At 39.7% G+C, this 12220-nt stretch overlaps 1 protein-coding gene across 3 annotated transcripts in view; it reads right to left on the reverse strand.

The window, feature by feature from the left end:
- The window catches only part of rftn1b (raftlin, lipid raft linker 1b), a 54649-nt gene that overhangs the window by 18395 nt on the left and 24034 nt on the right, over nt 1–12220 (reverse strand). For all 3 annotated transcript variants that reach the window (XR_001965586.2, XR_001965587.2, XM_018740710.2), the window contains exons 4-6: nt 11470–11575; nt 8728–9199; nt 3684–3887 (exon numbers count right to left, since the gene is read on the reverse strand). Coding sequence is in view for 1 of the 3 variants with exons in the window: in XM_018740710.2 (XP_018596226.2) it covers nt 3684–3887; nt 8728–9199; nt 11470–11575 (782 nt within the window). In the remaining 2 variants the exon portion in view is untranslated. The remainder of the gene's footprint in view (nt 1–3683; nt 3888–8727; nt 9200–11469; nt 11576–12220) is intronic.

A 12220-nucleotide genomic window follows, 5' to 3' on the forward strand; every position in this document is an offset into this window, starting at 1 on the left:
TTTCAGCAAAAACATTTATTTACAAATATTCTGTTCTCCAGGCTCAAAGCAAGGAACTCAAATATCAGCCTGTACAATATTAGTTATGCATTCATTAGATGAGCATAAATCACGAAAATTGCTTGGCAAAATATGTATGTTTTTGTGTTTAAAATAAATTTGTTACTAAAGAGTGGTGATATCCATAGTTGGGACAGCCTTCTCATTTTATATGTAGTGCACATACCTTACAATGGTACACAATGTAATGCCTTGTACCTTTTATATCTTCCCCTTTAAGACAAATATATATATATATATATATATATGTGTAAAAATTGCATCCTGACTTCCACTTTAAGAAGAATGCTCTGAAGCCTTAATGGTGACAGAGCTTCCCATCTCTGCTCCTTCACCATTGCAAGCATTATCCAATTCTACAGAACTCCTTCTCATGGCCTGAGTGCTTTCCCATTATTTCCCTGACATTTGCACACTAATAATGTTTGCACAGGCCTGTCTCTCTTCTTCAGGACACTCAGGATTTCATTATTACTCTGGATAATGGGGATCAGGGCTCGGGTGCAGGAAGGGGGGAGAGCAATGGGATGTCGAGGCTCCTTTCTTCTTTCCGACAGCCATTTAGGCCGCACTCGCTCAGGTGGAGACATCTCCATGCGCTTTCAGACACCGCCATTGTCCGCCTTTTGATACATCCCGTGTCCTCACTTGGGCAATAATTGAAAATCGAGACCTAGACTGGGCGGTCTCACTTGAGTATTCAAAGTGACATTTGGGGATAATCTGGACATGAGGCAAGAAGGCAGCACAGTTATACCACTGCTGCTGGTAAAATGATTCCCTTTGCTAGTGTGGGCAGCTATACTCTGGACTGTGTGTGTATATATATGTGTGTGTGTGTGTGTGTGTGTGTGTGGATTCAGGTTTGTAACTGTCTGCTTGAGGTCATTTCCTGCTGGACGAATGAAAATTCGAAATAAAGCCAATATGTCCCATCTTCTACATGATGTAGACCTGGCAGATGAGAGGAGTCATGGGCGCTCTCCACGAATCATCAGCGATGGTTCAGGTATTTTAAATGGCACAAGCATTGGTCTTAGAAACAGGGACTCCCATGCAGTGGCAACTAAATGTGACGATACCAGCTGATACCACTGCTCTAAAAACTTGGGTCGCACACCCAGAGTCACAGAGAATCCGAGAAGAGGTGGTAGCGCAGTGCGCACACGCTCGCAGATACACGTGTACATGAAAATAAGTGCTTCCCCTTTTTTCAAATAACATGTAGACAGTTTCAAGTGTGACATTCAAAGTCAGATTAAAACCTTTAGAAAAGTGAATGCAAATCCAGATGGGTTTCTGCACACAGTCATTAATATACATCATACAATTTTTGATATTTTTGCAGGTGTGCATGTTATTACCACCATATATGCATGCTTTTTGTAGGAAATAGCCTCAGCTCAGTGTACCAATGGGACCTTTCAGGCAACATCTACACTACACTGTCTTCTCTGCCCTAATTCACTAATATGGCAGATGTAAAGTGGAACAAAAATCCTTAAAGAGTGCAGCTCTGAGCCATGAAATGCATGAAACCCTAACAACATTCTTAAATAAGTGCTTCTTTCATGAGGGGAAGGCACCAAATCTCCAGAGTGATGACATTCTGATGTCAGACTCACCGCTAAAGGACAGAATCAAGAGAAGCGACACGTATGTGTGTGTTTGCCTTTTGTAAGGAGTTCATCATTTCTGTACCTAATATTGCTATGGTTTTCTGGAAAAAAAAGTAATTTTCATTATTCGCTGTGCCGAGACCATTACTAATGTCTTATGAACAAAGGTACTGATGCAGCTTCTGCGCTGTTTGCCAAACATTTTCACATACACGGTGAGCTGCCACTCTTGTTAGGGCAAAAGACCTTTAAATCTTTGCTGTTAACCCTTGGTTCAAACTCCATCACAGTTGCCTCACTTGCAGGCATTGACTCATTCTACAGGCCACACTCCTTTCCTGAGTGCTTTCATATTCCTTCCTATTCTAGCCATGTCAATCAACAGAGTCCTAAGTGATGAGACAGAAGACAGGATAAATAACGCCGATATTACAGGTGACTTTCAAATAGACAAGAATTAAAACACACAGTTACTACAATAACCTTTGTCAATATTGCCACAAATAACTTTTGATTTGATTGTCAGAGTTGTCATTATGCTATGTTACTGTGAATTAAAGAGGACAAACTAGGCATATACACAATGTGACTCCTGATTGGTAGATGTAGTAATAAACTTTTGAAAGATATGCAATTTGGAGCTGTGAACCCATAGGTTCCCAAGTTTCTTAGAACTTGATAATCTTGTTTTGGTATTAATGCCTTATGAAAAAGGGGGTCTGTACTTTGATATTGCCCAATAGGAGACTCCAAGGAATTCTTCTTTTCAGTGTTGCTTTGAATACAATCGAAATGACCATGCAAAGTTCATAAAGTTGCACATCCATAATAGGTTCACAGCCAATTTGCTTTAACACACACAGGGAGCGTGTTTTTCAATCCTTGGCTATTATATCTGCAGATTTTTCTGCAAGTGACTTATGGAGGTGCTTTGCAACAGTTGGATGGGTGCATGCAAATGCCTCCATATCAGTCTCAATAACAATAACCCATCCATCCATCCATCCATCCATCCATTTTCAGCACTTCTCTGGGATGTGTTGCTGATGACCCTCAGCAAACTACAGGTTGAATACACCCTGGAAGAGACTCCAGTTTTCTTTTCCCTTTGTGCATGTTTCAACTTGAGATTGGTTTTAGAGTACTGTTGTTTTTGAACATTAGAGGCTTTTCTACCATAAGAAGACAAAGATTTGCACCACAAACCACAGTTCAAGCTACATGATTCAGCCATGGTCACTAAGACCTCTTGCCCTGACCATGTGATAACTACACAGCAGAAAGGTATTTAAGGAGCTGAGCTCAGAAGGCAAACAATCACGAAACTAGAGGCACTTGCCAAAAAGGATGAAAGGGTGAATCACTGAAGTGGAACAAGGCTTTTGAAGGAGATGCATTTTTGTTGGGTTTTTTAAGGAATGTCTTTATTTTTCTTTCGAGTCTCTTTGGTCTCTGCCAGGATTAAAAAGAAAAAAATCTGTTTCTTTTCCTTTTTTCAGCTGAAAGTTTTTATCTTTGTCAATAGCCCAATTCTCTGACTATATGGCGTTCATACACAATGCTACATTGGATTCCCCTGCAGTCCTTCGGTGTGCAACGTGGATGTCAATCAATACAGATGGCGAGAACTAATAATAATTGCATGCCTCTCCAAACATAATATATGCAAAGATGTGCAAATTTGATATCGGCTTAATTATCTGTGTTTCAGAGTTGCTGATGCATTTCTTTCAAGTGATTAATTAAATACGACGCCCGTTTGCACAACCGGGTTGACAGAGGAGCGATCAAGATGAAGTGCCATACTTTAGAAAGTGGCAGTAGTGTTTCAGTTGAGTTTTGAGCTCAGCGGCCTCATCTTCTTCCCATGCTGATCCCCAAACCCTTTCAGCCAGTGGGTGCCCTTGACTGCTGTGTTACCATTCAAACTGAAACATGAGAGGATTATTAGTATTCCCCAGGTTTCTGTGGAGAAATTAGGTAGCCGCTCTTGCTTTTCCGTACCGTTTTTGCTCCCGAGGTGGAAGTATCCATCGACCAGTGATGAACCACTGTTGAAGTGCTGGGTCATGTGATCCAACCAGCTGGCTTCCACCATGACGACCTCCTCATCCCGGACCTGGACTCGGAGGGGAACCTTCACCGTGTAGTACTTCAGCAGTCCTTGGCCCGTCCCAGGGTGGTTGAACAGGGCAAAGAGCTCAAGTCCTAGAAATGTGGAGAGGAGAGAAAGTGCAGACTTTACAATAGTGATTAATCTGAGCTCCTGAAGCCCTAGAAGAACTCTGCACTCTGTAACCTCACATCTGAAAAAACAGATAGCGTTTATGCTTGCAACATGCAAGAGGGATGAGTTTCACAAAAAACTGTTGCAAAATGAACAAAGACACAGAGACAGTTTTTGCACTGTTTACCAAATATTTTTTCATCAGCAATGAGCTGCCAGATTGCACTGTCCTCACCCACCAGACAAACCCTGAAAGTCTACAGCTGCGGTTCTCAAATCTTTTGTTGCACAACTCGGAGTCATTTGTCCTAAGCAAAACTTGCACAAAGAATTTTGTCGGACAACTTGTCCTCGGGGAAGGCTGTAAACTCAAGCGATATTACCCTTATGTCTGGGCCTCACACTTTCATCAGCTGGATGGGAGCTTCTTTCAGCAAGTCAGGGGAAATCATCTCTCAGTCCAGCTCAAAAGGTTGCCTGAAGTGGGTCACTTTTTGAGTCAGTGGTGTAAGAGAGGAAAACAGCCCTTGCGTATCCACAGAAACAAAATCCAATGTTACCCTGCTGTTTCTAGACGGGATGTTTTCTAAACTGTTCTCTTCTATTTCTATTTCACTATTTCTTCTTTTTCCTCATTTTGCTCTCTAAAGCACAAAGTTCCTTAGAAGAACCGCAACTGTTTCATATGATTTTACTGAAGTGGCTTCTACATGATTAGCTTTCAGTGCACGACTCATTTAGTACCTTTCACCTTTAGAGTTAGACAAGTCGACTGTGGTGAAAAAGCCCCTCTGTGTGTGTTCTACATAAGCTGTTACCTGAGTTGCTTAGGTGAAGAGTGGAGTCAGTTCAGGACCTCAGATAATCAAATTGACATTCCAATTGCTCCCAACAGATCCAGAGCTGTTTCTGCAGAAACTGGCAAAGAGACTCTTCTCACTGCTGGATCTTTTAATCCCTCTTTTAATGTGGGCTTATAGCAAAAAGCTGAGAAGTGAAGCTTTTTAATGCAAATAGCTTTAAATACAGTTAAACTAACAGAAAAAAAAAGAACATTCAGCAGTGCCCAAGATTAGCCTGATTGATTAACATGCTACATCTATGTGCGGTCAAGGCACCCTAACACAGTTTATCACTTCCTATATGCTGTCAAGGATGCCCCAGTAGAGATCTGAACAGCCTTGCTCCACAGCAGGTACGGGCCCTACAGCAGACTCCAGGCCAAACTACCATAGTCTAGTACTTCTAAATAATGAACAGTTTTTTTCCTCTCTCCTGAAAACATGCATGTATCACTGTTTGTAATCAATCTTGCCCTACGTTGAATCATTTTCTAATTTTGTGTTGATGAGCATGATCTTTTTCTTTGAGGTTATTGAATATATGCATTTACCGTACCTTTATATACAAACTGGAGATAAAATTATCTTTGCAAATTTTTTTACTTCAGTCATTTTTATTTTTTTCTTTACCCATTACAAATTAATGTAAATCAAATATTCAGCTTTCAAACTACATGATAGACTTTCTTAGGACCCTACCAAAGCAAAGATGAACAGACCCCTCAAAGTCTGTGAAAACTGCAGTAAAATTTCAGCTCACATTGACTACAAATAACCGACACACACACACACACACACACACACACACACACACACTTTCAGAACCGCTTGTCCCATACAGGGTCACGGGGAACCGGAGCCTACCCGGCAACACAGGGCGTAAGGCTGGAGGGGGAGGAGACATACCCAGGACGGGACGCCAGTCCGTCACAAGGCACCCCAAGCGGGACTCGAACCCCAGACCCACCAGAGAGCAGGACTGCGGTCCAACCCACTGCGCCACCGCACCCCCAACAAATAACCGACAATATAACAATATTAGAAGTTACAGTGCTGTAAAAATGTTTGTTATACTTGCACAATTCTTTTAAACTGAAATGAAGTATCAGTTATGTTTTACATTTACATTTATTCATTTAGCAGATGCTTTCCTCCAAAGCGACGTACATCTCATGTTTTAGAAATTGTAGAAGTTCAGCTCTTGTCTGAGGGGAAAAGAGCCGAAACATACAGCATAGGCTGCTTTTCTTTAAATTTTTAGTTTGGTTTTTCTTTTTCTCTCTCTGTCTTACAAGTTTGTACCTCAATTTTTCTTAAAAATGTTCTGTAAGTTCCTCTGCAAGTTGCAACCTTATGACTTTTCTCAAAAAAAAAAAAAAATCCCTGACTGTGCAAAACTACTTCATTTAGACAGGTTTCACACACACACACACACACCTTCTGAACCGCTTGTCCCATATGGGGTCGCGGGGAACCGGAGCCTACCCGGCAACACAGGGCGTAAAGCAGGAGGGGGAGGGGACACACCCAGGACGGGACGCCAGTCCGTCGCAGGGCACCCCAAATGCGACTCGAACCCCAGACCCACCGGAGAGCAGGCCCAGGTCCAACCCACTGCGCCACCGCGCCCCCTTAGACAGGTTTCATTTAATTTTAATTTTTTTTTTTACAGAAATTGGTGGGAACAAAACGAGTGAGTGAGTAACGTGATACTGCAAAGGAGACTGAGCAGTTACCCTTCAACTCTGTATAAGGACAACACACAATGTTTTACATGAAAATCTGCAATGACAACAGTCACTAAATATAAACCAATAACCTCTCAGGCACTTTGGTGGCTCAGAGCAAATGATGTCAATTTGCATGACACAAACATGCAAGTTTTGCAGATAGAGAAAAGTTTCACAGTTTGACCCCACTGGGCACAAAATAAAGGAAGCAAGCAAACAATTTCCTTGTTGTGGTAATGGTTTAAACTCTGTATCACGCAGGGTCTTGACAAGAATGACTAATTCAGGGCAAGCGATGCAGTAAGCAAACGCTGAATGCACGGGTTCCTGCCATTCGTGACGCTTGAACTGAATGTGGAAATAAAAAGTGGACTATTTTTCTTTCTGGTTCACAGTGAGTTACACACTGAGCCTACTTGGTGATGTTCTGGATTTAAGTGTTGGGAGGAAGTATGAGACAGGTGTCAAACTCAGCGAACTCCCCGACACTATAAATAAATTTAAAATGTTTCGTTCTGTTGTCTCCATGCCGCTCTGAAACTCCAACCTGTCTGGCCCAGTTAAATGTCAGATTTCTCTGTAAAAAAGCAAACTCAGGCACGTGTCTTCTGACATTTGTACCTTAAAGCGGTATCAGACTGCCTCTCACCTCTTAAGAAATTACTGTCATTTAACTGTTGTGCTTACTTAAAATGTTACTAATTAATATGGCAAGATCGTTGCTGAAGAAATGGAGGTCAAGCTCCAAAAATGCCTTGTGGGACCTGAATGAGAAAACTTACAACTGCAACAGTAACGTCTGACTTAGTAAATGCTCACTGATGAGCTACTGTATTTATTCGTGCCCTTGGAGGAGGAAAATTTCCTTCCCTAAGTTATATATGGAGAGTGGAATACAACAGAATAAAAAAATTACAGTACAATTTAATTCACATTCGGGTATTGAATTGCAACGATCACACTTCCCTTAGAGCATACTCACACCTGTTTCTTCTCAGAATTTGTGCAAATAAAAAATGACAAACTTCAAAACAACTTTCCGCAATAAATCGTAATTTACTGTAACACCACAACATTTTTTCTTCACTGCCCTTGTCTATTTTTGCGTAAATTTAGGAGGGAGGTGTGTATTTCCACTTTCTGTTGCTATTTTCCCTCAAAGCTATTGATATATGCAAGATGCTGCTGCTTTCTCTCTGCCATTTATTCCAAGTCCTACCCTTCTTGAAATTTTGGTTTCATACTCATGGTCTGTAGTATAAGCAACGAACAGGCATGTGGTTCTCACAGAAATACATACAAGGGCTTATCCTGAGGCAGATAAGACCAGTTTCTCCTGGGGAAGCTGCACTCAGAGAGACAGATACGGATCCTCTGTTGTAGATTCTGCTTTAAATACTGACTGCACTAGAATCAAAGGATTAGATCAAGACTGGTATAAACACACACACTGACTGGAAGCGATTTCAGTTTACACTGGCAAATGCAAACAGACCGGGGATGTCTCAGCACTGAGTTTTGGAATGTCTCATAAAAAAATTGGGTGCAGCGCGGAGAAGATTGCAAAGGACCTTTGACCAACACACAAGCTGGTTCCAACCATCACCAACAGAGAGACATGTAGAAGACGACTGGCTTAAGATGAATGAACAGGAGCAACCAGAAAGATTTTTAGCTGTGTTATGCAGCTGTGAAGTGTTCTCTGTATGACATCCATACAGGTGAAACTGGTCTGTGTGCTGCAGGTGCACATGGTATAAGTTAGAGCCATTTTTTCAATCTGTCTGGTCTTTGATTCTGACCATTTCACAATAATTCTTCGTCACTACGAAGCTTAGCAAATATGCAAACATTTGAACAATGAATCTACTTTTCTATATCTTGGTGACATTACTGAGCTTTTCTGGCCTACAATTTCCTACTGTCAGTTTAGTTATGACACAACATTTTTCTTGTATACAAAAACACATGGCTTGTACATATAACGGCACTTTTATATAATAAGACCTTATGCAAACCTTGCTTTGGGTCAGGTTAATGGTGGCTTTAGGGAGGAAGCTTTAGGAAGAGGTCATGTAGAATCACTATTGTTATTCCAGTATATCCATAGGACTCAAAGAATTCAATGTATGTACTTCTGTATTTATTTATTTCTACATTTCAGGAAATTTAAATTTGTGGAAAAAGCCAGACTCTTTGGAGAAAACTGTTTTCTAAATTAATAAATGTAAATGTGAATGTAAACTCACCCTTTTTTGGCGGAGAAGGTTGTGTCTCTTTGTCTTTAGCTATTTCCTGTGCAGTTGCTTTATTATTGTTATCCGGCATGATGTTATTGTCCGTTATTTCCAGTGGGTGGTCGTCTGTTGATGGGAGGATGTCTGGTGATGGAGACACTTGACCTTTAGAGAGCTCCTCAGCTCTGTCACCAGTGCTCCCAGTGTTCCCAGTCTGGGCCTCAGTGTCATTTAACACCACCTCTTCAAACTCAGAGTCTCTGGTTTTTGTTTCAATCTCTGTTTGAAGGTCTTGTTCTTCCAATGGACTCTGTTGCTCAGGATCCTGGTTTTGTTCAGCCTTTGACCCTTGGACAGAACTAGGGCTTGAGTGAAGGGACAGTGAAATTTCATCTGGGTCTTCTTGTCCCAGGACATTGAGTGCTCTGCTGGGCTGCTGAACAAAACCAACAAATGCAATTCCCTGTTCTGCAGCATCCTGGATCTGACAGAAACAAGAGCATACGCAGTCAGTGGGATGAAAAACATGAGAAAGCAAGGTTTCAGTTACACAAAAATGTCATATACTTTCACATTTTAATTAAAAAAAATTCCTGTCTAGATTTAGTTGATTATATTCCACTGTACAGCCTAATGATAAGACAAGAGTATTGTAGAAAAAAATAGCTCAACAAATTCTTCTTTTAACAAAGCAGCATGATGACAGGCTATTGGCTACCCTGTCATTGTACCTTTGGTAAAAGTACTTAACCTACATTAAACTGATAAAACATTTAGATGTATTAAAATTTGCAGGCCACTCTGGATGTTATAGAGCTTCTAAAGAGAATTCTACAACAACAGAAATAATTAATGAAAGTCTGGAAATATTGTTACAGTTTAAGAAAATTTAGACAGTTTTGCTTGTGCAGTTATGCTATTGATACCTGTGATATCCTTGTGAAGCTATATTATTCTTATTCTTATTCTTATTATTCCAATCAATTTTTATACAGCGACTCGTGTTATGTACATCGATTCATATGGTGGTAAAAGACCAATTGCACTTAAGAATCACATGTCTGCATCTCAGTCTCTCTTCCTGCTGATGTAATGAACACATTGTATTTTCTGTGAGATGTACGTCGCTTTGGAGAAAAGCATCTGCTAAATGAATAAATGTAATGTTTACAGTATTGGAAAAGGGTATTGTTGAGTAATAAAAGAGGGAAAAGAATTAAAAGATAAGAATGGTAATTGAGCACTAAATTCATAGAAAATGTGCCCTGTTTTCATGTGCAGTATTTAAATGATGCTATTGTGGACTGTCAAGAAGATTTGCATGTGTGGAAAAGAAAGTAAGAAAAAACCAACTGATGTATTCTTGGACAATAATTCAAAGACATGAGGTGTAGAACTATCTTTACACTGATCTTTTTCTGTTACAAATTATTTCTGACATTTCCTGTCAACTATGGCTTTATGCATCGTCAAACATTTCTAAAATAATAATACATTTATATCAGTCAAACATCATTCATAAAGGCAAACATCTTGAATGACATTCACAATGACATTTCTATGTTAATTTTGATTGTAACAATTGAGAGCAATCTCCAGAAATAATAACCTTTTAATGTTGCAGTCATGTAAATGTGGTATTTAGATATATTGAATCCTTTCGGTTTTCTTTAAAATTAATATTTTCTCTAAGAATGGTAAGAAAAAGACAATTTTTATAGCCCCATGACCTCAAAATTCAATAGTAGTTATCAGCTTAAGGCTCTATAGTATCAAACACTGACTATAATATCAACCACCCACAGACCTGTGGACATTGTATCAGTGCCTGACAGTTCAGATCCTAAAGTTTTGAGTCACACCAGGTAGCACACCGGTTAAAGACAAGCACATGAATGTGAAAGGGCCATGTTGCAGTACTTTTCAGGAAAGTGACCTTTTCAGGAAAATAGCCATCTTAGAGAAATAATTGACTGGTTACTGCATGAAAATGCAACAATAATGTTAAAATGTAATTATGCAAATAAAGGGTAGTTCAATTGTATGTATCCTGTAACTTGATTGTCCTGGTCACAATACAACATGTCTTTTACAAGCTAACAGTTTTAACAGTTATAATTATCCAAAAGGTCATTTACAGCATCAGATGTCTCCATTAATACTGGGAGGCAAGTAAAAATGTCATAAAGACATAAAAAAAATCTTTCCTGGACAACTGAAAGATACAAAAAAAACCCATAGATTTATGGTATTACGCAACAGTATTAAATGATTAAATCATGTATATACATGTCATCTGTACGGGCAGCTGGTGGCATTCTAGTTACACCTACTGCCTTTGGACCCAAAGGTCACATGTTTGAATCCCAGCTCCAGCTGCAGTATCCTTGAGCAAGGTACTTACCCTAAATTGCTCCAGTAAAATTACCCAGCTGTACAAAAAAGTAAATGATTGTAAGTAGTGCAACGTTGTAAGTTGCTTTGGTGAAAAACATCAGCTAAATGAATGAATGTAAATATGACAATGTTTCAGAAAAGTCATTTGCAGGAAGCTTTTTCTGCAATTTATACTGAACTGAAACACACATTTGACACCTTGCATTTTCCCTCTGGATCCAAAATCATTTTTGACTAGGTAATTGTGTCACATCAATGTACCTTAAATCCAATGTAGACATTAATATACCAGTTCAGCTGAAGCTGAGCAGTTGATAAAATCGCCACACATAAGGGTGACTGCATCTCTCATCTTACCCGTTTCAGATAACCCTGTATGAGCTCAACACTGGGGACCTGATCAGCTGACAGACACATCTCCATCTCCAGGCGGTTATCACTCTTGGCCTCTGGCCTCTCAACACTGTAGAAAGTGAAAGAGAGAACAGCGGCCCTGTCTTCGTTAGAGACAGACAAAGCTGTGATAGTGAAGAAACATAAAACAATCATACTCACAGAAGCCAGTGTATTTTGGGTAATAAAATCATACACATCTGAAGTGAATCCTATTGAAGAGGGTACCTTTCGAATGATCAGTGTGCTATTGAACACATTTGCCTTGAATTACTTTGGACTGAACACTTTCAGTTGTACTGAATGATACTGCCCACTTGACTGAAACTGTCTAAAATAAATAATCATAAAGTAAGCTTTGAAAGACATTGATTACATGTCACTAAGCATAAAGCACTTCAAGCCATGTCAGTTAAAAAGATCAGACATGGACATAGTATGTTGTGAGTCATTAACAATGATCCCAGTAGGAGCACAATATTTTTAGAGGGTATGTTCAAAGTCTGTTAAAAATATATATTTCATGATTACAAATTAAAACAACAAAAACATTTATATTCATACATCCAGGAAGGTAATGCCCAAAATGAATATCTTGGCCTGATTTTGCATTTATTTTAGTCTGCATTTGGGAGCTGGGGCTAATGTATTCTCAGAAAAGTTCTATTTTCAACACTCAGAATTGTGCTTCTGTTCCTGCAGGGTCTGATGCTCT

This window comes from Scleropages formosus, chromosome 18, assembly GCF_900964775.1.
Source record: "Scleropages formosus chromosome 18, fSclFor1.1, whole genome shotgun sequence".
Taxonomy (NCBI): Eukaryota; Metazoa; Chordata; class Actinopteri; order Osteoglossiformes; family Osteoglossidae; genus Scleropages; species Scleropages formosus.